General features: G+C 40.3%; 1 protein-coding gene across 6 annotated transcripts in view; it reads right to left on the reverse strand.

Moving 5' to 3' along the window:
* Positions 1-27,643, reverse strand: part of ARFGEF3 (ARFGEF family member 3) — a 173,401-nt gene that overhangs the window by 114,292 nt on the left and 31,466 nt on the right. For all 6 annotated transcript variants that reach the window (XM_044924178.2, XM_006074676.4, XM_044924176.2 and 3 more), the window contains exons 3-4: positions 14,663-14,744; positions 10,471-10,602 (exon numbers count right to left, since the gene is read on the reverse strand). In XM_044924178.2, coding sequence (XP_044780113.1) covers positions 10,471-10,602; positions 14,663-14,744 — 214 coding nt within the window. The remainder of the gene's footprint in view (positions 1-10,470; positions 10,603-14,662; positions 14,745-27,643) is intronic.

The following is a 27,643-nucleotide window of genomic DNA, read 5'->3' on the forward strand; positions in this document are numbered from 1 at the left end:
ATATATATGGTTTCTTTCCTTTATTCTCTTCTTTTCCTTTACTATAGAAGAAAATTACTCTATTGCACGCTATATAGGAGGGGGCTAAGAGGAAGAAAACAGATAAGAATAACTGTATAAAGCAATGATATTTCTAAAGTTCTGTTTCAGAATTTGAGTGAGTTCAGAGGTGTTCATCTTATCATGCTACACATATTCTTTTCTAGTAACTGTAACAACAATGAAAGCTAATACTGCCCCTATGCCATACACTGGATGTTCCAGGAACTTCTTTTATAATAACTCATTTCAGACTCACTATAACTTCATCATCATCATATTCAATACATTGCTTTATGTGCATTTTGTAGATAAGAAAATAGAGGCGCAGATAAATTACTTGCCCAAGGTCACCAGGCATTCAAGCTCAAGAAGATATGCTCTTACCACTCTGTGAAAAAGGGTAACAGGAAGTTTAAAAAAATAGCTTCCAGTGATTGTGTCATAGGACAGTTACACCAAGCCATTCTGCCCCTCTCTCAGACACACTTGGCCACTTACAGATTCCTCAATGAATTCCTATCTACTCTAATAAGAGATTTCTAATCTCATTATATTTCACTCTTTTTCAGAAGTCATATTACTCACATGGGCCTTGCAGTTAAACACAAGGTTGCAAGGTTTTCTTCTCCACCTATTCAAAACTAGACATCCAAAAGCTAGATCAACTCCCAGCCTTGTTACAAAGCCTTTCCAGAAAAACACAAATGGTTGAAAAAACAATCCTGCTACCAACAACTGCTTAAGCCCAGACAAGTAAATGAACACTACAGCTTCAATTTACCTATAAGAAGAAGGATCTGATGATGTATGAGGTTGAAAGTGAAAGTCGCTCAGTCATGTCTGACTCTTTGCGACCCCATGGACTATACAGTCCATGGAATTCTCCAGGCCAGAATACTGGAGTGGGTAGCCTTTCCCTTCTCCAGGGGATCTTCCCAACCCAGGGATTGAACCCAGGTCTCCCACACTGCAGGTGCCATCTTTACCAGCGGAGCCACAAGAGAAGCTTTGATTCTAAAGTGTCAATCCATGTTGATCTTTCTCATCTTTGAACTCAGGTTATTATTTATAATCACAGCTTTAGCTTCTTTTGTTTGTCATTTATCCCGGTGGGCCACTGAAACTACCACATGTGTTTCCCTCCCTCCATTAGTCAATAACTAAATTAGCAAGCAATTAGTAAGCTGTATGCCAGATGCTCTGTTAGGCACCAAAGTGATAAAAACAATACTAACAGTATGTAATTAGTTTTTACTTACTAACTAGTGAAAGTTTCCACTATGCCTGAGTCAAGAGTTTAGGACTAACTAGTTGGAGAAATTACAACACAGTTTCCCTGAATACGCCATGACAGGTAGTCCTCAGCCTTAGCTAACCTCACACCTCTCTGAATGCACCATCGCCCCCTCCCTCTGAGGAAAGTGTGATGAAGAAAGCAGGATGTGGTGGACGGGAGGATGCACCAGCTGCTTCTAACTGGGGGAGAGAAGCCAGACTATGAGTCTCATGTGATAAGTGATGGTGGCCGACTGCCAGTTCTCTCTCAACACTATCCCCATGTTTTTCAAGAATAGCATTCTGGGCACATGGCTGCCCAAAATAAAGACTACACTTTCCAGGCTTCTTACAACTGCTGCCATGTGACCAAGTCCTGGCCAATGGGACAGAAGCAGAAGTGACCTGCATCACCTTCCTCCTGCCAGTTGTCTGGAGTGTGGCCATTCTGGCTGGAAACGGGGAGCCCTTGTGGACCACAGGCTGGAGAAACATAATCCAAGATACAGGAATCTCTGATAATGGGGTTCAGCCAATACTGACCTAAGCTAAAGCAAAAGAAAAATAAATCCCTGCCTTGTTTCAGCTGAAATGAATCCTAGCAAATACAGTGTTCCTTTCTTCCTTCCCTTTTTCCAACCCTATCTTTCTCACCTACCTAATCTTATGCTTTAGATCTTACTTGTTTTAAATGTCATTAAAAAAAAAAGTATTTACTTATTTGGTTGCGTCAGGTCTTAGCTGTGGCATGTGGGATCTTCACTGTGTCATCTTTTGCTTCCAGAGCTTAGATGCTCCAAGGCATGTAGAATCTTAAGTTCTCTGACAAGGGATCGAATCTGCATCCCCTGAATTGCGAGGCATATTCTTAACCAGTGGACTGCCAGGGACGTCCCTTAAATGTCATTTCTTAATGATCACCTTCTCTGTCCTCTTCACTTGCATTCCAGCATGCCTTAAGATAAATACACTTTTCTAAATTGTCTTTCCTTATATTTATCACAATTATGTGTATTTATCTATTTCTTTGGTTTCTGTCTCCATCACTAGCATTCACACAAAGATTCTTTTTTTGTTTCTTTACCATGGGATCTTCCATGCCTGGCAAGCGCCTGACAGTGAAGTGAAAGTCACTCAGTCGTGTCCGACTTTTTGTGACCCCATGGACTATACAGTCCAAGGAATTCTCTAGGCCAGAATACTGGAGTGGGTAGCTGTTTCCTTCTCCAAGTGATCTTCTCAATCCAGGGATCGAACTGAGGTCTCCCACATTGCAGGCAGATTCTTTACCAGCTGAGCCACAAGGGAAGCCCAAAAATACTGGTGTGGGTAGCCTATCCCTTCTCCAGGGTATCTTCCTGAACCAGGAACCAACCGGGGTCTCCTGCATAGCAGGCAGATTCTTTACCAACTGAGCTATCAGGGAAGCCAAGTGCCTGACAGGAGGCAATCAAATATCTGCGGAAAAAATGCTGAAAATAGTGGCGGAGGTCCCCACTGCCTATTTTTGAATATCCACAGTAAATACTGCAAGTCTCTGCATTTATACCTGCTTTAATCAAAAATCACAGGGAAAACTTTAAAAATACTTAGCAGAACTGCTCTCAAATTGAAAGGGCATGGTACTTGAAAACAGTGGTGCCTGCTTTAAAAAAAAGAGAAATTCATAAAGTGAAAATATCTTCATCTAAACAATGCATAAAGTATTTAATGGAAAATCACACATTGTCAACATTTGCTTCTGACTTTTTCACGTATTTTTATTGCCTGTTTAATGCAGTCATGCCAAAGGGTAAAGAAGCATGGGAGGAAAACAAGAGTTTTCTCTATATATGTACAAAGGCAAAAGAGTATCAACATTTGATTTTAGCAGCAGGAAGACAGAAGGCTACTTGAGAACATTTAGTTCACATAATCACATGTTTTAAACACTTTCTTGCATTAAGTGCAGAAATACTATGTAAGTCTATAGCTAACCTCCAATAATGGTACATTCTAAACGTACCAAACACCGGATTTTTTTACTCATCCTAGAGACTGATGCAGATCTTCTAAAGTGTCTTGGTAATTTTAGATTAAGAAGGAATTTCTCCTTGCTTATGAGAAGTCAGGACAATTCACCCATTTCACACTCAAACTTTACTAATGATCACTCCTTCCATAAAGCACTCTAGAAGACCAAATGCCCAGAATCAGGACTATCAAAACTAACCATTTGGGTAAACAGCCCAAATATAAGACTCTGCTATTAAAATACTACTCAGCCATTAAAAAGAACACATTTGAATCAGTTCTCATGAGGTGGATGAAACTGGAGCCTATTATACAGAGTGAAGTAAGCCAGAAAGAAAAACACCAATACAGTATACTAACGCATATATATGGAATTTAGAAAGATGGTAACAATAACCCTGTGTACGAGACAGCAAAAGAGACACTGATGTATAGAACAGTCTTATGGACTCTGGGAGAGGGAGAGGGTGGGAAGATTTGGGAGAATGGGATTGAAACATGTGTAATATCATGTATGAAACGAGTTGACAGTCCAGGTTCAATGCACGATACTGGACGCTTGGGGCTGGTGCACTGGGTCGACCCAGAGGGATGGTGTGGGGAGGGAGGAGGGAGGAGGGTTCAGGATGGGGAGCACATGTACACCTGTGGCGGATTCGTTTTGATGTTTGGCAAAACTAATACAGTGTTTCAGGTTTAAAAATAAAATAAAATATTATTGAGAGGAGATTTAGAAATGGTCCTTCCATTTGGCCACTTTCTTACTCTCAAACCAAGGTGCTGACTGCCATGGTGGTACCCAGTAAGACCAGAGTTCTAAATGGAAATCCTGAAGCATGTCCACCAGCCCTACAGAAAGTGAGGGCCTCCTCCACAAGTCTCTCACCTTTACATGTTCTGTAGAGGTCTGGTTGGATTTTGCTGTAAAATATAACACCTCAATGATAAATGATACTCTCTCTCCATTCCCCTAACTCTATGACCACACATACTGAGTCATAAGCTAATTTGATGGGAAAGAGACTTTGATTCTTCCTTTGTATTTGAATCTAACTCACAGAACTAGTGAGGGAATACATGGTCATGGAAGGAGACAGAAAACACAGGACTTTGAGCCACTCTGAGCTTTGCCCCTTATTAGCCTGTAATTTACCTTTTCTGTTCAATCATCTATAAAATGGGAACAGTACGGGAACCACCTGTCTTTCAGGATAAACTCAGAAGACAAGGTAACCCACTGTTCAAGAGCTCATGTTTGGCCCCAGGCTGAATTACAATTTGAATATCGGTCCTGCCATTTCACTAGCTGTGTGATCCTAGTGTGAATGTATTCATCAGAGTGTCTAATGCATAATAAATGTTAAGAAATTGGCCCCTGTCATTTCTCCTTTGAAAACGTAAAGCATTTCAGCAACATTCAATTATATTATCTAAAGACGCACATAAGACATCTAAAGACAGAACGTTCATCCAATGCTTGCTCAGTATCCAGCATCACATCCTTTCTTACTGACAAAGCTGGCCTGCCCTCCCCAGATAGGCAGCTCGCATCTCTAACACGCTGAGAGACACAGAAGGCCGGCCACAGTTCCTCCAGTCACTGAAGACTCAGCCAGCTGTGCAATTAATAACCTCACTAAAGATTATCCATCAGAAAGTAGGGGGGAAAGTCCTAATTGCTCTAGTCAGAGAAGTCATTAGTTATGTACTTGGCTCCTATGAAGTCTTCACGGCATTTATGGAAATGCCACACACCACAGGAAAAATGTTACCAAAGCAAACAAGTATTAAACCTAAATGTTAACTGGCTCCCTGCCATCTACTAATCCATTTCAAAGGTAATGTATCTTCAGAGAAACCCTCTTCCTGATTATCTGCAGGTCTGACACTCTATGTGCTCAGTGATAAAATTTTTATTTGGATTCCACGGCCATTTCAATAAATAAAGGTTGTCTTTTCTCCCCCTCCTATAGTATAACCATGTATTCAATAGAACAGTTCCTAGACTAAGTGATCTAACGTCATCCCTATTAAATTTGTCGGAAGCAAGCATCATTGACATTTCTGAACCCTCCAACTGAAAGTCTAGAGCCTTCTTTCTTAATGAGAACATTACCATCATAATCCTGAGTGATTTATTAGCTGCTTCCTGTTTTATCTCAGGGAAGTTTCTAAAAGAGGGAACCATATTATTTTCTCCCCAGGAATTTAATACAATTGCTGCACACTTCTAAGAATGTGACATGATTCAATTTCTTATGTTTATAAACACTAGCAGATAGCAATATGTGAGTAAAATGTACAATATAGTTTCCTGAAAAACAGGACTTATGATTTGTCATAAAAATGTACTGTGCCATGTTTGGAAAGAAATGAAAACTGCATGGTGTGGCTTTACCTGTCCTGAATAGTATACTCAGACCATTATTTGAAAAGGTCTACCATATCACATTTTCAAAGATTTTCCTAAAATATATTTCTATAATATGACTAGACAATTTTTATAAGAAATATCCAGTTTAGATCATTGACTGTCAGAATGAGTTATGCAGAAACACCAAGAATAAGTTAATATATCCTCCATATGTAATGGAATTCAGTTATTCCCTCTGAGGACTCATCCAATTCATATTTCTCTCTGTCTCTACTTTGGGGAGAAAAGGTGGTAAAAGCATTTTCATGTGGTAATGATATTAGCAAAACAAGTCCTTGTGTTAAAGTTTTTACTTTGGTCATGACAAGCATGACAGAATTACAAGATAGAAGGGTGCTCACATCTAAGGATGACTGAAGTTGGTATAGAAATTCCTTATGCATGGAGAAAGGGTATAAAACTTATTTCTAAGCCCCAAATGCTATCATTTGTATATGTCTTTATACCCAAATAAGTAATTTAAATCTCAGAAATCAGAAATGATCACGGAACTTTCACCTGTGGGCTCTCACAGTCAGACCAACTTCCCCAAAGTTTCATTTGATGCTAAAAAACTAGCTTGATATATTTTCCCCAATTCTAATGTTTAAGTTTTTAAAACATTAGGTCAGCTGGTAAAGAATCCAACTGCAATGTAGGAGACCCCAGTTCGATCCCTAGGTCAGGAAGATCCCCTGGAGAAGGGATAGGCTACCCACTTCAGTATTTTTGGGCTTCTCTGGTGGGTCATTACCAGAGAAGGCGATGGCACCCCACTCCAGTACTCTTGCCTGGAAAATCCCATGGATGGAGGAGCCTGGTGGGCTGCAGTCCATGGGGTGGCTAAGAGTTGGACACGACTGAGCAACTTCACTTTTACTTTTCACTTTCATGCATTGGAGAAGGAAATGGCAACCCATGCCAGAGTTCTTGCCCGGAGAATCCCAGGGACCGGGGAGCCTGGTGGGCTGCCGTCTATGGGGTCGCACAGAGTTAGCCACGACTGAAGCCAACTTAGCAGCTGGTGGCTCAGCTGGTAAAGAATCCACCTGCAATGTGGGAGACCGGAGTTCAATTCCTGGGTTGGGAAGATCCCCTGAAGAAAGGAACGGCTACCCACTCCAGTATTCTGGCCTGGAGAATTCCATGGACAGAGGAGCCTGGCAGGCTGCAGTCCAGGGGATTGCAAAGAGTTGAACACAACTGAGCGACTTTCACTTTCACAAAGTTTCTAAAAACAAAAGCATGTACCAAAGGCGCTCTTCTTTTTAAAAGTTTCGGAAACTTAATTGTGAAGAACTGCAACCCAGATGATTGTTTTCCTCTTTCCTGACAATGTCTGATCTATTTCCAGACATTAACTATAAGTACCACTGTCTAGTATGGTGTCATTAGAAAGTCCATAAAGACTGGCTTTCCAGGGTTTCCAGCAGAGCTAACATGTGTCAACTCCTGTCTTCAACAAGGCTGGCAGAAGGTACCACTGGGCTGGAATTAGAAAGCAAGTATGTTTTCAAAACAGGTGTTTCTGTTGACATAACCATTAAACATCCTGCTCCTCCATAGTTCCTAGAAGAATAGGTACTTTTGCATTTTAATTTTTAATGCAAATTCCTATATTCCATGAAAAGCTATACTCCTGGGAGAATTTTCAGAATAATACAAAATCTGTGAGGTGTGTCTCTTAGTGTGACATCAACGCTCAACCTTCAGTATTTGGAGATCTTTTAGTGGAAGAAGGATAAACAGACTTAACCTGAAAGTCGTAAAAGTGATAGACATGGCTGCTGACTTTGCCTCTCTCAATGGTTGCACAGAGGTAGAGATGCACAAATCTAGAGATGGTTACTCTTGGGTTCCTAGGAAGGCACAGCAGTCCAACATATGTTAAAGGATAAGGCAAAACCACACGTTCCAGAATTAAAGAGCGTTAAAGACAATGAGATCTTAAAGGTTAGGTAGCTCAAACATTCTCAGTGTTCACTGAGTATAAGAATACTCCTAGACCCACCCACTGAGATGATGACTCAGCAGCACTAGTTAGTTGTGGCAGAAGTAATAGGAATAGAAGAAGTAACAAACAGCACTTCTAAAGAACTTGCTTTGGGCCAGATACTGTGCCAAATTCCTTACAACTATCACTTACTGAATCCTCACAATGCTCCTATTAGGTAGGGACTACTATTTCCCCCCGCCGATGAAGGTGATGTGGAGGTGGAGGTGACGGAATTCCAACTGAGCTATTTCAAATCCTAAAAGATGATGCTGTGAAAGTGTTGCACTCAATATGCCAGCAAATTTGGAAAACTCAGCAGTGACCACAGGACTGGAAAAGGTCAATTTTCATTCCAATCCCAAAGAAGGGCAACGCTAAAGAATGTTCCAAGTACTACACAATTACACTCATCTCACGTGCTAGCAAAGTAATGCTCAAAATTCTCCAGGCCATGTTTGAACAGTATGTGAACCATGAACTTCCAGATGTTCAAGCTGGATTTAGAAAAGGCAGAGGAACCAGAGATCAAATTGCCAACATCCACTGGATCATCGAAAAAGCAAGAGGGTTCCATAAAAACATCTACTTCTGCTTTATTGATTACACCAAGGCCTTTGACTGTGTGGATCACAACAAACTGTGGAAAATTCTTAAACAGATGGGAATACCTGACCACCTAACCTGCCTCCTGAGAAATCTGTACGCAGGTCAAGAAGCAATGGTTAGAACCGGACATGGAAAAACAGACTGGTTCCAAATTGGGAAAGGAGTATATCAAGGCTGTATATTGTCACCCTGCTTATTTTGGGTTGGATGAAACACAAGCTGGAATCAAGATTGCTGGGTGAAATATCAATAACCTCAGATACAGAGATGACACCACCCTTATGGAAGAAAGTGAAGAGGAACTAAAGAGCCTCTTGATGAAAGTGAAAGAAGAAACTGAAAAAGATGGCTTAAAACTCAACATTCAAAAAATGAAGATAATGGCATCCAGTTCCAATCACTTCATGGCAAATAGATGGGGAAACAATGGACAGAGAGATACTTTATTTTCTTGGGCTCCAAAATCACTGCAGATGGTGACTGCAGCCATGAAATTAAAAGAAGAAAGCTTTTTCTAAGCTTTTCCTTTGAAGAAAAGCTATGACCAATGACAGCATGTTAAAAAGCAGAGACGTTACTTTGCCGACAAAGGTCCGTCTAGTCAAAGCTATGTTTTTTCCAGTAGCCAGGTATGGATGTGAGAGTTGGACTATAAAGAAAGCTCAGTGCCAAAGAACTGATGCTTTTGAACTGTGGTGTTGGGGAAGACTCTTGATAGTCCCTTGGACTGCAAGGCAATCCAACCAGTCAATCCTCAAGGAAATCATTCCTGAACATTCATTGGAAGGACTGATGCTGAAGCTTAAACTCCAATACTTTGGCCACATGATGTGAAGAACTGACTCATTGGAAAAAGACCCTGATGCTGGGAAAAATTGAAGGCAGGAGGAGAAAGGGATGACAGAGGACGAGATGGATAGATGGCATCACCAACTCGATGGACATGAGTTTGAGCAAGCTCCAGGAGTTGGTGATGGACAGGGAAGCCTGGTGTGCTGCAGTCCTTGGGGTCACAGAGTCAGACACGACTGAACGATTGAATTGAACTATTTCCCCCATTCTCCAGATGAGGAGACCAAAGCACAGAGTGGTTCAGGAATCTGTTCAAGGAAGTCCAACTAGAAATTAAGTATTCAAACCCAGACAGGCTGGCTTCAAAGTCTGAATCACTATACTAAATTACCCACCAATAGGGCTAAGATGAGACCCAGGACATTAAGACAATGCCATGATTGAAGTTGATCTTTTCTCAATAGAGAAACTGAGAGGTAAAAGACTGATATCTCTTATCAAAGACAAAAATCTACCAGTGCATTTCTAGGAAGAAATCAACCATTATATGACACCAACTACGCTTACACACTTCTCTGAACATACTCCTCTAGAGAGTAAATGGACAGATGTTGTGTCCAGCTCATGGGCTCCAGCTGTGCTACTCTGACCAAGGTGTTATTCTAGGCTAGAGATTCCCATCCTTTTCTGCCCAACTCACTGTTCACTTACAGGATACAACACACCCCTGAGTCTGTATAAGAGGCTCCCAATGGAAGGGAAAAAGGGAAAAGGGGAGAGAGAGATGCCACCCCACAAAGGGAGATGGTAATTAGAATGAGGGAGATAAGGTTCACAGAATGTGAGGATGGAAATAAAGATGAGATTCTGATATGGCTTCAAAGGATGATCTTCCTTTCCTTAAATTGACTATTCTACATAGCAGTAATATATATCATTAGGTCTTTGCTTTGTTTTAACATATACAGGCAGGCAGAATGCACAGAATGATCAGGTCTACCCCAAGCTGGAACTACTCCTGTACATTTTCTCAAAAGGTCATAAATCTATTTCCTATACCTTCTCTCAAAGGGCATAAATATATTTAACAACATTCGATACGCAGGATCAGGCCAAAAATCTTACAGATTTGTTGAAATCTGTAAACCAAGTAAACCTTTTTACTTGGTTGTCATTTCTGTTCAACAATCAAGGTTATTCTGGGGGACCACAAACAAGGATAATAATCATATAGTCCAAATGACCACCACATAGAGTCATCTTTAAGATAACAATGAGGGTCAGCAATTTGTCTCCATCACAGTGACGCAAACTGGGAGTGCGTCAAACCCACCTTCATCACTTCCACCTGCAGGTCTTCGTGGAGGGAAGGCGTCACTTTCACAGCGTTCAGGATCTGATTGAGCAGCTGCTTCTCATCAGAGTCCGTTTCCATGGATACAAACCTCTCTTCCGCCAGGAGCTTCTGCAAAGAGGCACAAGACTGTGATCACAGACAGGCTTTCCCCTGCTGCCTCATTCTGCTGTAGCCCAGTATGTACGACGGATAACGTTTCTTACTCGGGAGGCACGTAGCTGGAGGCCATTAGGAAGGAGTTTCCACTCTGCGCCATTAAAATGAAAAAGGCATCATGCCTTTGGTAAATGGTTTTTGGCAAAGGGTTTTTCCTGCTATTAGATAATTTACTGTAAATTTTATGAAGTGAAATTCTAATGTGGTAGCCAAATAAGTCGTTTGGTGGGTAGGGATGGAGGATGAATGTGCCAAGGGGAATCCAGCTTCTCACAACAGGCATGTTTGCACACACCCTTTCTGAATGAAGCTTTGTCACAGGAAAGGAGGTTTTATACACAGGTTGATTGTTCATATTTGTACTTTCTAATGTGAGCTATCCTTTACCCAGGAATTATTCACGAATGTACAAATCTTAATATATTTTCATCAGAAAATCAATCCCACAAAAACCTAAACAAGAAGATGGTCATTTTCATGAGGTTTCCCAGAAGGCATTACATCTCACAGGACAGCTCTCCTCTACTTGAAAACAACTCATTTTTCATAAAATTCTTTATGAATTGAACCAAACCTTCCTTGCCTAAAACTTGTATGCCCTAGTTGTACCTGGAGCCACACAGATTAAGTTTCTAACCTATCTGATCAGTGATGAACTCCACCTAAATCTCTTCTTCACACTAAACCTCCATGGGTGTCATCAAACGTTCTCCACATAACATGGTTTCACAGACACTTTCCTCCTCAACTGGCCTCCAGTGAATTTAACACTTTAAGGGTGGTCTGACAGCAGTGAGCAGGAGCACCCAAAGGTGCATGCTAAGGTGAACATATGGACTCTGGGTGATTAGGCCGTGTCAATGTAGCCTCATCGTTGGTTTTATTTTTTTAAAAAGTATCGTTCCGGGAGTGATGATGGGTGAGGCTATGCATGTGTAGGGGGAAGGAGTATGTGGAAAATCTCTGCACCCTCCTTTCAATTTTACTGTCAAGCTAACACTGCTCTAAAATAGTCTTTTAAAAATAACAACAATAAAAAGATGGCAAGAGCGAAAGAAATGCAGTCTTTGGTGGCCATTGCCCTCCTATTTCAAACCTGGAATTACCTCTAGAATTCTAGTTGTGTGAGACAATTAAGTGTGTTTACTGCTTAAAATCAAACCAAAAAACAAATAAAAAACAGTAATACGGAAGTTTAATCACACTCTCAGATCAAATTAGCTTAGTTGTAAGTCACAGCACATTTTACGCTGATTCACACAGAAACCTCATTCTCAAGGGCTGCAATTAAGCTGTTCTTCCCCAATCTGTCCTGAGGCAATTGATTTTTGAGACCCCAGAGTAGGATGGATTTTATATTTATCCCTATTAAATCTGTCCTTGTCCAATGCAGCATGGGGTTGCAACCATGAAGAATTTTTGGAATTCTGATTCATCCAGGGTAATGACTCCCTCTTTTAGCTGAATGTCACTGCAGATCCAGAAAACACATATTTCAAACCTTCTTCTTAGGACTCCCTGAATTCATCTATACAGCTATACCTCATTTTACTGCACTTAGCTTTATTGCCCTTCACAAGTATCATGTTTCTTTATAAACTGAAGGGTTGTGGCAACCGTGTGTCAGTTAAGTCTACTGGCACCATTTTTCCAACAGTTTTTACTCACATAGTGTATCTGTGTCACATTTTGGTAATTCTTGCAATATTTCAAACTTTTTTATTTTTACTCTATTTGTTATAATGATCTGCAATCAGTGCTCTTTGATGTTACTACTATAGCTGGCTGAAGGCTCAGATGATGTTAGCATTTTCTTTTATCAAGAAAGTATTTTTTAGTTAAGGTATGTACATTTTTTTAGACATAATGCTACTGCACACTTAAGAGACTACAGTATGGTATAAACATAACTTTTATATGCACTGGGAAAATGTAAAATCTATGTGGCTCACTCTACTGTAATATCTGCGTTATTACAGTGATTGGGGACTGAACCCACAATATCTCAGAAGTGTCCACTCAAAAGAAATTTTTGACTATGCAGGGCAGCCCAGAGTTAGTTCATATACAAAACCCTGTTTTTTTTTTTTTTTTAAGTAATAAAGACTAGAAAACTCTAAAAAAAAAAATGCCTTAAAAGTTAATGGTGGGGGGGCTTCCCTGTTAGCTCAGTTGGTAAAAAATCTGCCTGCAATGGAGGAGACCCCAGGTCGATCCCTGGGTCAGAAAGATCCGCTGGAGAAGTGATAGGGTACCCACTCCCGTATTCTTGGGCTTCCCTTGTAGCTCAGCTGGTAAAAAATCTGTCTGCAATGCGGGAGACCTGGGTTCAATCCCTGGGTTGGGAAGATCCCCTGGAGAAGGGAAAGGCTATCCACTCCAGTATTCTGGCCTGGAGAATTCAGTGGACTGTATAGTCCATGGGGTGGCAAAGAGTCGGACACGACTGAGCGACCTTCACTTATTAATGAGAGGTCACAAGGGATGCTGAGAGGAAGATGCCCGGCCCCCCATGTCAGTGAAGTTCGCATGAAAACATGAGGTTGTAACTTACAGAGTTTGAGGGTTAAAAAAAAAACACAAACACTAAATGGAAAATCTCTGTGATGCTAGAGAAAAGAGAATATAAGTGGCAGGTTGAAACAAACTTCTATTCATTTTCACAGTTACTTTGGAGAAAAGCAAAGAGTTTTTAATAACTGTTTAACTTTTTTAATGTTTAAAAATTTCTAATGTTACTGCATATTGAAATATACATTCTCTAATTCGAATCTGCTAAGGGAAAAACAGTCATAATTTTCTTACTCTTTCATATTTATTGACACAGAAAACGTATTAGAGACCTCTCTAAACTTAAAGAGCAAACTATGAAACAGTAATGTGAAAAGATATCCACCAATGCTACCAATCCATGGCCATGCTGGAAGAATCCCCTGCAGGGCTGAACTCCACAGCACTTGTCACTCAGCCACCAAACCACTTAAGAAGTCAATGTTTATCTGTACCATTTTTCTAGATTCTACATATATGCATTGATATATGCTGTTTGCTTTTCTCTTTCTGACTGACTTCACTCTGTATAACAGACTCTAGGTTCATCCACATCTCTATGAATGACCTCATTTTGTTCCTTTTAGTAGCTGAATAATATTCTGTTGTGTGTGCACCACACCTTTATCCATGTGTAAAATAGCTAGTGGGAAGCTGCTATGAAGCACAGGAAGCTCAGCTCAGTGCTCTGCGATGACCCAGAGGGGTGGAATGAGGGGTTGGGGTGGAGGCTGGTCCAAGAGGGAGGGGATATATGTATACATATGACTGATTTACTTCACTGTATGCAGAAATTAACACAACATATAAAGCAATTTATTCCAATTTTAAAAATCCTTTTTAAAAAGTCAATGTATTTATACAGCCAACAACTCTGCACCTTTGGAATTAGACTTACTACATATGGTGCAAAACAGAATGAACAAATGCTCAGAGAAGGAAGTGTATTTGTGCAATTTGACCTTTCTGATTAGACAAAATTTCTTTTTTCTTCCCAGTCTCGTTCTGGAAACAAAACATTCACCAACTTAACTGTAGACTAGAAGACAAACCAAAATCATTCCAGCTTACCACCATTGCTCATGACACAGAACCACAGATGCTGGATGCATTTAAGATCTGAGCTGGTACAGAACTTGAGGTGTCTTTCTTGGAGTCCCTTCCTCTCCTAAAAGTTAGGTGTCATAAAAAATATTTCATTGCTATGCGGGCTTAGCAGAGTCTCCAAGAGTCAATGTCTGACCATGTATGCTCAGCAAGATAACGCTGTGCACAGAGAAATGCTGGTCAAGAAAAGAAAATCGTTATCCTCTCTGGTTATTACACAGTTCAATCAATTTCTGTTGGGGTCTTTAAACAGCTGCAATTTAGAATGGTAACTATTTGCTCTTTCAATGCCAAGGTGGTCTGTCAATTTCTCTCATCCTGTTGCGGTAAGCACAGGATGTATTGTATACTGTACCTGTATCCCTGCCAAGGCATGTTGAGCCAGCTTCACATTCTTGGATTCCAAAGCCAACTGGAGGGGCAGCAGGCATTTCTCCCTGGCAACACATAAATAAGGACCATATGTGAGCTCAGCAAGGCTGGCAGCCAAAGGATGCAAGCCTACACACCCACCCTCAAATGCCACCACACACGTACACTGAACTATGACCAGTAATGAAACTGTACCTGGAGTGAAAAAAAGAAAAAAACAGCAAAAATGCTGTGCAGAAATCATAGCGTACCAGCAGCTCGTCTTCTTGAGATAGCTATAGAGAACACACACACAAGGACTCAAACAATTGTTTTGGTGAACTAGTCATCACATGGTAAGTCCCTTACCAGTCCATGAACATGCCTTGCTCTTTCCCAAAGTAACATAATTAACTGTATTCAGTACACCTGGGGTGTAACCCTAGAAAGCACTGTTTATATAGATTTCTATGCCTTTGCTCAGGCCTCTCCCCAACCTAGCGAGTGAGGACATCATCACCTGGACTACTCTGCCTCATCAATATAAATTGAAATTTGATACACTTGTCAATTTCTCCCCAATTCAAAGTGTTTCTTAATCAGCTGTAACTTTTAAAAAGTTTTACGTATTGATTTTTGTCTGTGCTGGGTCTTCATTGCTGCACGGGCTTTTCTCTTGTTGAAGCAAGTGGAGGCTACTCTCTAGTTGTGGTGCGCAGGCTTCGCATTGCTGTGGCTTCTCTTGTTGCAACGATTGGCGCTAGGTGAGTGGGCTTCAGTAGTTGTGGCGTGTGGGCTCTGTAGTTGCAGCTCCCAGGCTCTAGAGCATGGCTCAACAGCTGTGGAGCACAGGCTTTGTTGCCCCATGGCATGTGGGATCCTCCTGGACCGAGGATCAAACCCACATCTACATTGGCAGGCGGATTCTTTACCACTGAGCCATTAGGGAAGTTCCACCTATAATTTTTGAATTAGCTCTTTGTCACCATGAGGGTGACCTAAATTTTGTGATGGGGCTTAATAAATGTGTTTTCAAAGCAGAAATACAATCAAACCACCAACAGCTTGGACCCATGAGAAGTACCTGACATCAAGTGAAAGACAAAAACAAAAAAAGCTTGAAAGCTACTTGCATATTTTGAAGCTTAAGAAAAAAATAACTGGGCACTAAAATATATCAGGAATAAACCAAGAGGACTACAAAGAGAAACCTATTTTTCTGTAAGAAGCATTCACTCTAAATAATTAAACAACAGACCAAGAATTTTAATCAACCCATTATTTCCCCACAGACTTACACTGGCACAACAAATGAAATGTTACTTAATTTTACCAGGCTCCTCCACCCTCACTTAAATCAGAGCAGCCTCATTTTATCTCTTTTATATTTTCAGCATAAACTGAAAGATTCATTGACTTTAGAGACTGTGAAAGCCACAGGGTAAGATTACACGATTTCGTCTTTAGGGGGAAAAGCGTCACTGATGTAGAACACAATGAAACAGAAAGTTAATTATAGCTCTGATTCCTTCCTGTCCACCCTGCCGTTTTTTTCGTGGAATCCTCCATCAGCAGCTCCATGACAGATGGAGACAGACCCAGGCACTCCCCCTAATGCCAGCCACAAAGAAAAAACCAGACTATCAGAATGAACATTTTGCCTTCCTGATCTTTCTCAGTGTCCCCTTACTAAGCCAAAGTTACAGTACCCCATTTTATATGACAATTGTTTCACAGTATGACCATTTTTCATTAATACAACCTTTGACAGGTGGATAAATTACCCAATGGTGTCACTTCCTGTTGGGTGGCTATAATTTTCTCGCTATTATCATGATCTTCAGCTTGTCTCGGTTATAAGGCAAGCATTGCTATGCAGTCAAGCGAAAGCAGGAATAGCTAATTTTCCCAATTTTATTTCTGTTGCTTAATCATAACCAGTTTATAAGCTTGGAAAAATTAATTGGAAGTGTGAAAGTCAAGTGAGAATCACCAATAATGGGCTTATTTTGTTCGTGCTCAATCATGTCCGACTCTTTGCAACCCCATGGATTGTAGCATTCCAGGCTTCTCTGTCCGTGGAATTTTCCAGGCAAGAATATTGGAGTGGGTTGCCATTTCCTACTGGAGGAGATCTTCATGCTGCAGGGATCGAACCCATGTCTCTTGTGTTCCCTGCATTGGCAGGCAAATTCTTCACCACTGTGCTACCTGGGAAGCCCCTAATAATGGGCTGATTGAGTACTAACAGAAGAACTATAGAGGTTCTAATGAGGTGGATGAAACTGGAGCCTATTATACAGAGTGAACTAAGCCAGAAAGAAAAACACCAATACAGTATACTAACGCATATATATGGAATTTAGACAGATGGTAACAATAACCCTGTATACGAGACAGCAAAAGAGACACTGATGTATAGAACAGTCTTTTGGACTCTATGGGAGAGGGAGAGGGTGGGATGATTTGGGAGAATGGCATTGAAACATGTATAATATCATTTATATGAAACGAGTCGCCAGTCCAGGTTTGATGCACGATACTGGATGCCTGGGGCTGGTGCACTGGGACGACCCAGAGGGATGGTATGGGGAGGGAGGTGGGAGGAGGGTTCAGGATGGGGAAGACATGTATACCTGTGGCGGATTCACTTTGATATATGGCAAAACCAATACAATATTGTAAAGTTAAAAAATAAAATTAAAAAAAAAAGAAACAATCAAATTTCCACCAGGATTAATTGACTGTGAAAGAACTTTATCTCAAATTTTTGCAGTCAGATCTGCCAATGAGGGCATGGTAGCTGTGGGCAGACAAGGAGGTCCAAAACTCCTATAGTCTCATAGCCTGGAGCAGGGACAGTCTCTGTTGAGTGGCTGCGTGCTGAAAATGCACAAATATTACATATTTCTCACCAAGGCAACAAGAGTGGATACCACATTCAGCAGTAACAAGGATCTTCCTAGAATGCTGAAACCCCTGAGCTCTGGGGAGTAGTAGTATGTTTGCAGATAAACTGCAGCATGCCCATACTGCTCTGCCACTGACTGTATGAGTCCTTGAAATCCTCATCACCTTCCCTTACCTACTTCTAAACTCACACCATTTGTACTGCAGATTGGAACGAGACTACTGATAAATGCCAGCACTACCAGGTCCCACCACGATTCCAGGGAACACCTCTGAACTGCTCCCCAAGCCCGTCATGGTCATCAGGAAGAACTGGAAGATGTAATTGGCTCGGCTAGGATTTGGTCTTACCGCAAGGTATCATCATTTAGTGGAAAAACTATGGGCTGTGGAATCACACAGATCTGGATTGAAACCTTAACAATTCTAAAGTTGTGCAATCTTAGTCAAGACACTTAACTATTAAATTTTAGCTTCACAATCCATAGAAGAAGCATCTTAAGACCAATCCTGCAGTACACAAAATGTGTATCAAGGATTGGAGAACTTTTTATGGAAAAAGAAGCTGATAAAGATTACATCAAGCATTGAAGACCATATGATCTCTGTGCTCAGTACTCAACTCTGCCATAGCCCAAACCTGTCATAGACAACATGCTGATAAATGAGCATGGCTATGTTCCAAAAACAGGCAACAGGCCAGATATGGTCTGCCGGCTAGTTTGCCCAGCCCTGATATAGACAAAGGCCCAGCAGAGACCATGATTTAAAGCACAGGATAACAAGATCCAATCTTGTAGTATCCAGAAAGATTTTTGCATAGGACATGGAGCATGGGTCTTGGAGGGGTCTAAGCAAGGCCAATTGTAGCACCAAGTTTTCTCTTAGAAAATCAGTGCTTTAAGGAAGCAGACAGAGGGAGTTCATCCAGGTACCAAACCAAGGCACTCCATCCATCCAGTTATCCATCCAACTAACACTTGAGAGTCTGCTATGTGCAAAGCACTGTCATGAAAAGACCCAACAAGGAACAAGATAGAACAGATACTTTCTTTCATTTTATGCATAGAAGGAAAAGGAATAAAAATTACTTATTGTTTTGTGATTAAATCTACCAGTCACTTCAACCTTAAAATGGGCATTCTTACCCTTGTTTCATATTTGAGAAAATAGAGTTTCAGAGAGATTTGATAGCCTGCCCAAGGTTACACAGCTAAAATCTACTGGAAACAATCCGAACAGAAATCCATCTCACTCCCAAGACCAAGTTTCTTCCAACACCCTTTGGTGTCAAAAGATGAGAGCAAAGCTAGAATAGTTCTGTTTCTTAATCTTTTCTCAATCATGAACACAAAAAGATCCTCTTCCTAGATAAGTATATGAATCATTTCAGGGGATTCATAGTTCTCCCCCTTCCCCTGGGCTTTCCTGGTGGCTCAGTGGTAAAGAATCCACCTGCAATGCAGGAGATAAGAGTTAGATCCCTGGTTGGGAAGATCCCCTGGAAAAGGACATGGCAACCCACTCTAGTATTCTTGCCCGGGGAATACCACGGACAGAGGATCCTGGTGGGCTACAGTCCATACATAGGGTCACAAAGAGTCGGACATGACTGAAGTGACTGAGCACATACATAGGTTCCCCCAAACTCTAACTCCACATCGATCCCAAGTTAAGAGCTCCTGCTTTCAGGAGAAAGGACCTGCCCAACAAGACAGAAACTTCCGTGTGTCAGAGGAGAGGCTGGGTTCCCTGGGCTCAGTCCCAGTAGGATGAAAAGCTTTGAAGTACTGTTACACTGAGCCCTGAAGCAAGGGAGAGAGAGAGGGGGGTGTATATGGGGGGCGGGGGGGTGTGGTGGTATGTGTGGGGATGGGTGTGTGTGTTGGTGTGGGTGGGTGTGTTGGTATGTGTGGGTGGATGGGTGTGTGCTGAGGGGGTTGACAAATCTCAGGATTCATGGCCTCTCAGCCCCAGCAACCCCCTAAATTAGTATCATGAGCCTCAAATCAGGACTGTAACAGGAAACGAACACATGTGGGGCCCAGCTGATTACACGGCTTGCTCTCTGGTATTATAAAAATCCTTCTGCCTTAATTTTTTAAGTGATTTTAATAAAAGAATAACAGGCTTGTTAATTGAGTCTCAGGATGAAATGTATAATGAAGATGCAACGTGGCACACACTCGGGCCCCTTTGCAGACTGTTTTGGAATAAATCGCCTTTTGATCCTTCTAGATGCTGCCTCATTGGGGAACAGGCACACCAAAACCAACATTCAGTTACATGAAGGGATTATTCTTTATGCATGGGCATGTGCAAGTTCATGCTGGCCTAATTGAATAAAGATGGTGGCCCCAGGTTTCATGCCCTGGCATGTCATTATTTCTTAAAGAAGAATGATTAGCAGCTCTGCACATGCACAAGGAAGACATCTCCCGTGACAGTGTCTGGTCATGGCGAGGAAACTAAGCCTATCTCTTTAACTGTGTTGTCACAGTTCACAGACCAGCTTTATTGGGCCAAGATAACAATGGACAGAGGGAAATTCAAATAGGTGAATGGGGGAAAGTTAGATTTATCAAATATTACCTTTTAATATGAGCACAAAAATGAGCTTCATGTAACACCAAATACATTTGCAAGTTTTAGGTTGACTCTTTTTTGATGCACTGCCTGGGATGGAGCAAAAAGATACCTTAGATTTCTGAGGTCTGCTGAGGCTCTATAACTCTAGGATTCTATGATCAAAGCCATTTGATCACTGAATAACTGTCTGGATTCCTTCACATATAACCACAGCTCTGATGGAACACCAGTGACCTGTAAATCCCAAGTACCTGTTCATATTATCATACTGACAATCTTATTATGAAGAGATTTAATTGTCAACAAAACTAAGGGAGGTTAGATTTCCTGTCCAAGGTCACATGTTTGTAAATGACAGGGCTGTAATTTACATATTTTTTAAACAGGTTTTTTCTTCAACTTTTTATTTTGTTTCGGGGTATAACTAATTAAGAGTGTTGTGGTAGTTTCAGGTGAACAGCAAAAGGACTCAGCTGCACATACACATGCATCCATTCTCCCCCAAACTCCCCTCCCATCCAGGCTGCCACATAACATTGAACAGAATTTCCTGTGCTACACAGTAGGTTCTTTTTGGTTATCCATTTTAAGTCCATCCAACTCCCCAACTCCTCATCCCTTCCTCTCGTCCCTTCTCACCAGCAACCATAAGTTTGTTCTCTAAGTCTGTGAGTCTCTTTCTGTTTTATAAGTTCATTTGAATCCTTCCGTATTAGATTCCACATATAAGGGATGTCTTCTTCTCTGTCTGACTTATTAGAGCTGTGATTTAAATTTAGACCATCTGTCTTCAAAACCCCTGTTCTCTGGCCTCTGCCAGCAGACAACTCCCCATTGCCTGTGGTATATGCCACACTACTCTACAAAGAACAATCCCGGTGCCCACCAGAATGGGATGGGTATTGAATAAATAAATAACCTTACTGTGCAGGTCGTTCATGGAACAATGCGTCACATTTGATGGTTGGAATGCAGTTATGAAAAGGTACACACAGTTTGGATGAATGGGATACATCCGGTTTGGGATCTAGCTGCTGGGTTCAATGACAGCCATCACTTTTCCTAGTTTGAGTACAGAAGGTTTTCAGCCCTCTGTTGTAACATTCGAGATGTTTTTATTTGTGTTTATGAATATTGATGCTTTCAACAGTTTGCATCAACACTGATGAATTTTCATTGACTAAGCTTTTGCCAGAGCCAATTCATGGAGCCAGTTGGAACTGAACTGGTTCTTTGATTGATTTTTTTTCTGCAATGCAGTTAAATTGTTTCTCTTTTATTTCTATTTTCACTCCTAGTTTAATGAAATCATCTTCATCAGTAACCTCTATATTGAACAACAAAGATTAGATTCCTCCTTCAGGAACTGTTCTAGGTCTGAGGGATACAACTGTGAACAACATAAAATCCCACTTCTGCAAGATTTTGAGATGCCTTGGCAAGCCTATTGCGATTATTAAGTAGAACACACTGCTGCTACTGCTAAGTCACTTCAGTCGTGTCTGACTCTGTGCGACCCCATAGATGGCAGCCCACCAGGCTATCCCGTCCCTGGGATTCTCCAGGCAAGAACACTGAAACTCTTATTTTCTGTATATTGGGAAGGGTTGAATGTGCATAATTTTACATGATACACTGTTAAAAAGAATCTTAAATAGATAATCAGCAAGGTTCTGTTGTATAGCACAGGGAACTATACTATCTTGTAATAACCTATCAGGGAAAAGCATCTGAAAAAGAATATACAGATGTATACCTGAATCATTTTGCTGTTCACCTGAAACTAACACAACATTGTAAATCAACTATATTTCAATATAACTTTTAAGAAAATCCTAAATCATACAGTTATGTTCATGTCTGCGTGCTCAGTTGTCTCTGACTCTTCGTGACCCTGTGGACTGTAGCCCGCCAGGCTCCTCCGTCCACAGAGTTTTCCAGGCATGAATGCTGGAGTGGGTTGCCATTCCCTACTCCAGGGGATCTTCCCCATCCAGGTATTAAATCCCTGTCTCGTGTGTCTCCTGCACTGGCAGGCAGATTCTTTACCACTGTGCCACCTGGGAAGCCCACGGTTGTCCTCCTATTTTCTCCCAAAATATACCTTTTTTATATTTCATTATAAATGGCCTACATGTACATTACAAAATCCAAACAATCCAGAGAGACGCAGCTATGAAAATCAATCAGGGCGCTACCTAAGAAAGAGCTGGGCTGAATGCTGATGATGGGTATGTCCACACAGTGGCATAGAGGAGCTTTCATTTTCTTTGTATTAATATTTTATATTTGTATTAATTTTAATAACTCTAGAGTAGATGGATATAATCTGAAGAAAATATTTTTAAAAATTTTATTGAAGTATAGTTGCTTTACAATGTTATTTCTGCCATACCGCAAAGTGAATCAGATACATGCATACACATATCCCCCTTTTCTTGGATTTCCTTCCCATTTAGGTCACTTCAGAGCATAGCGTTGCCTGTGCTATACAGTAGGTTCTCCTTATTTATCTGTTTTATACACAGTAGTGTGTATATGTCAGTCCCAATCTCCCAATTCACCCTGCTGCTTCTTAGTAGTGTCAGTCGTGTCTGACTCTGTGTGACCCCACGGACTGTAGCCCACCAGGCTCCTCTGTCCATAAAATTCTCCAGACATGAATACTGGAGTGGGTTGCCATGCCCTCCTCCAGAGGATCCTCCCAACCCTGGGATCAAACCCGGGCCTACGGCATTGCAGGCAGATTCTTTATCATCAGAGCCTCCAGGGAAGCCCCCAATTCACTCTACCCTTACTTAAAAGCTTTCGCACAGCAAAGGAAATCATAAATGAAACGAAAAGACAACCCTCAGAACTGGAGAAAATATTTGCAAAAGCAGCAGCTGACAGGGGCTTAATCTCCAAAATATACAAATAGTCTCATGCAGCTCAACACCAAAAAAAGAATCCAATCAAAAATTGGATGGAAGACCTAAATAGAAGATGGAAGACCTAAATAGGAAGACCTAAATTTCTCTAAAGAAGACACACAGATGGCTAAGAGGCACATGAAAAGATACTCAACATCACTAACTATTGGAGAAATTAAAAACTACAATGAGATGTTACCTCACACTAGTCAGAACAGTCATCAATAAATCTGAAGAAAATATTTACAAAGCCACAAAGTCACTAAGCTCCTCACACAAATGGACATCACAGTATTTCCTTCTCCGGTTCATCTCAAAACAGTGAGTGAATTTGTACATACACAGAGAAAATATTAAATACGGAACTCGTTTCCTTCCTGGCACTTATATCTACAGTCCAAATGTTCTTTTAGGCAGTTACACCTACTGCTCTTGTTCATGAACCCCCATTTACCTGATGGGCATCACTATGCTAATAGGTTTGCTTTTGTAATGAGAGGACAACTGCAAGTGGTAAAGTAGGTTATCAATCACCTGAACATTTAAAAATACCATCTAGATTTTTATCCTTGCTATTTAATATGTCTAATTTAAAAAATAAGCTGTAAAGGACTAGAAAGCAACAAAGACAAAAACATTTTGTAATACTATTATGATAGGGAAATGGGTTTACCTTTTTCATTTTAAAGTTTTCATCTAATATTCTTGCAATATTTTAAAAATATAAAACACAATAGGTCAAGAAGATGTAAATTTTTCATTTCGAAAAAAATTTCCACATGACTTAAAGACATGTGTTATATATAACACTGTGTCAGTTTAATGCTTACAACAAAATGATTTGATACATGTATATGTTATAAAATAGCTACCACAATAAGTTTAGTTAACAAGAATCACCTCACATAGCTAAAATTCTTCCTTCCTTGAAGATCTATTCTCTTAGTAACCTTCAAATACATTATACATATTGTTACAGTCAGCATGCTGTACATTATATCCCCACAGCTTATTTATTTTTGAAAAAAATTAAACGTGGCTAGGTATTTTCACCTGCAATCTAGGATTATCAATACTACTTCTACCAAAAGATACAAGTTCTGTGTAATCAAGAGGAGAAACACTAAAGCATATGCTATGTCCAGCACAAAGTCTTATATCCAATGGAATGGGAATACCACTTGATTTGGTCTTTTTTTTTTTTTAACTGGACTTGTTTATCTTTATAAGCTCAACCAATCTTTAAATGGACTTATTGTTAACACTTCTTAGGCATTTCCCATTTATTTGTTTATTCATCCAGTAAAAATAAATAAGTAAATAAATAAATCAAGTGGTATTCCCATTCTTTTGGATATAAGATTTTGTGCTGGACATAGCATACTGGATTTTTTTTTACTTTGAATTGCATGTTCTATCACTTTCAACTATAGGATTCCTAACTAATATAAGGGAGGGTGGCAGTGGATGTCAGATTATGCCACACACCAGGCTAAGGGCTTAGGCACACAATCTCTTTTAAGCCACTCACCAACCCAAGGAGGAGAAATGAACATTATCAACATTTACTGATGAGGGAGGTGGAGGGGAGAGAGGAACTCTCACTCTTGAACAAGGACCACAGCAGCAATGGACCCCTGAACTCAAACTCTTTGGCAGCATGTGAGGTGAATGGTTACCACTTAATTCTCAAACCTTGTGCATTTCACACAGGGCAAGACTGTGAAGCACCCTTCATAAGGAAACGCCCTTCCTTCTGTCCATGGTCAATCCATCCTTATACTTCCTCACATTCTCTCCCACAGCGATCATTCACACGTGAAATTTTAGATCTTTCCACTTATAAATCCTTCCTCACCTCCATCAATACACTTCTCAGTTCCTCATATAATCACTGTGGCACCATGGAAAGATTTTACTCTTTAATTCTGACATCTAAAACAATCTGTAAAAGTATCTCAAGAACTTAAAAATACTAGTATGCTTTAGGGGAATGAGAAGGTGGGACAAATTGAGACAGGAGCATGACATATATACACTACCATGGGTAAGTGAAGTGAGTGAAAATCGCTCAGTTGTGTCCGACTCTTTGCGATCCCATAGACTGCAGCCCGCCAGGCTCCTCTGTCCATGGAATTCTCCAGGCAAGAATACTGGAGTGGGTTGCCCTTTCCTTCTCCAACCATGTGTAAAGTAGATAGCTAATGGGAAGCTGCTGAATGGCACAGGGAGCTCAGCTCAGAGCTCTGTGATGACCTCTAGAGCTAGGATAAGGGGGTGGTGGGAGGGAAGCTCAAGAGGGAAGAGATACGTATACATATGGCTGACTTACGATGTTGTTCAGCAGAAACTAACATTATGTTGTAAAGCAATTAAACTCCAATTAAAAAAAAAACACATTAAGAAAAATATTAGCATGCTTTGACCTAGGATTTTCTTTTTCTATTAACTTTTTGTAAAGAAATCAGAGATCTAGCAAAATCTCAAGTGCAAAGATTTATCTGTAGTTTTATTAATAAAGTAAATAAGCCTAAATAAATTCTAGCATATCTCTGAAATGGAATAACTTAAAATATCTTGAAAAGTTTTTATTAACACAGGAAAATGCTTTGAAATGTCAAAGAAATTAAAAATGAGAATACAATGGAGAAAATATATCATACCATGGTCCTACACTTGAATTAAAGCATATACACATACAAGTGAGTGGAGGAGAGAGACTGGAAAGAAATTGCTCAAAAACTCCTCTAGAATTTGTCTCTGTCTTTGGGGAACATGGATAGTTTTGGCTTTATTATTTATATGTTTCAACATTTAAAAATCTTTTAATAATAAAATAGACTACCTTTAGAAATAGAGAGGAAGTGAAGCTAGCCCTCTCCTACCTGTGCATAAATGCCCACTCCCTTCTCTTCAAAGCTTTGACCTAGAATCCTGGAAGGCCATGTTTCCAGAAACAGCTTCAATCTAATCTTTCCTGACCTTCCTCTGGGCTATCTTCATCTCTTCTATTAAGTCACCACTCTTCCCACTTTATCAAAAGCAGACAATATTCCTAGAATAGTTTCCCTTTCCCCAAAGACATTTCCTTAGCATCTTTCAAACACTTACTGAGTTCCTTCTTTTCCCCAAAATCTTTTGGACTGAAAATAGGCTTGCTTATGACCCTAAAGTATAGTTACTGAAGTCACATGTATCTAAACTCAGTCTGCCTAAATTAATCTTGCTTCTTTCTATGGCATGTTTTCTTATAATCAAGCTTACAGTGTAAATATGCTAACAGAACGAAACATACCCTAGGGGAATTGCTCTGCACTGCCTTGTTACATGCAACCACATATATTTTGTTAAATACCACATTTTTTTCATGATGAAAATGCTCTGACAGGCAATCCAGAGGCAAGACTCTGCCCAGAATCTCCGTCACTGAGGGGCAAGTAGGAAGAAACCACCATAACAAGCAAGATTTCTAACCTGAATACTCAAATCTTAGGGAAGAAGAGAAAATGAGCTAGACAACATATACCATATCATCACTATGAGCTGATAATTTATGCAAATATGTAATTACCTCTTGAAAAACAGTAAGTTTGTGGTATAAACATCATTCAGAAACATATATATATTTTTAAAAAGGTAACTTAAAAAAGAAATCACTTTGAGACAGAACTGTGATCTCCCTAGATTCTATTCAGAACTTACTAGTCTATTAAAGCTCACAAATAATACATGTATACATTTATTATAATAACCTCTCAACATGTAAACGTTGTGATAGCAAAATGGTGGGATTAAATATAAAGTTACATTTTTCTGTGAGATAGAAATTTCCAGTTTTGACATCAAAATGCCTGTAAAACCAGTCTATCAGCAAATCAACACAACTGTCAGAACTAAAATTGGTATTCCTCACTGGCTAATAATTTTTGAGAAGATTTTTAGTAACAAAAAGATTTTAATATTCATGTAGCCTATAGGCGTCCAGGTTCTGTATGAAGTGTTAGGTGTGTAATGGCGAATGAGAGTTCCTGCCAAGGAACTCTTGGAACTCTCACTGAACCAAGGACTCTCACTGAGAGCTAACACAGGTACAGGCAACATGCACTTTATTAAAGTATACACAATTATAGAAGTACCATAGGGCGGGAGAGATCCTACCTAGAAAAATTCAAGTGTCTTCATGGACAAGGTGATACTCATCTGGTCCTGAAATGGAGGGGACAGTATGAGACTTGGTCAGTCAAGTGAGGAAAAGGACTACCCAGCTGAGATTGTGAGTACAAAGGCAGTGTGGATTTATGGAACAGCCCAAGTACAATTATGACCCAAGGAGTCATGGCGGGAAGACTGGTGAGAAATGAGTTTGACAAAGTAGATTTGAGCCAGGTTTTAAAGGATCTTGCATGCAATACCAGAGAGACTGGTCTTGGCCAACTGAAAATGAGAGCTAATAAAAGATTTTTAATCAAGGGAATAATGTGATATTAGACATTTTCCATAGAAATGGAACTGGCTACAATGTAGAAAATGGGTAAAAAGTACAAATATCATAGAATAAAAATTTTGGAGGCAAA

This window comes from Bubalus bubalis, chromosome 10 (genome assembly GCF_019923935.1).
Source record: "Bubalus bubalis isolate 160015118507 breed Murrah chromosome 10, NDDB_SH_1, whole genome shotgun sequence".
NCBI lineage: Eukaryota > Metazoa > Chordata > Mammalia > Artiodactyla > Bovidae > Bubalus > Bubalus bubalis.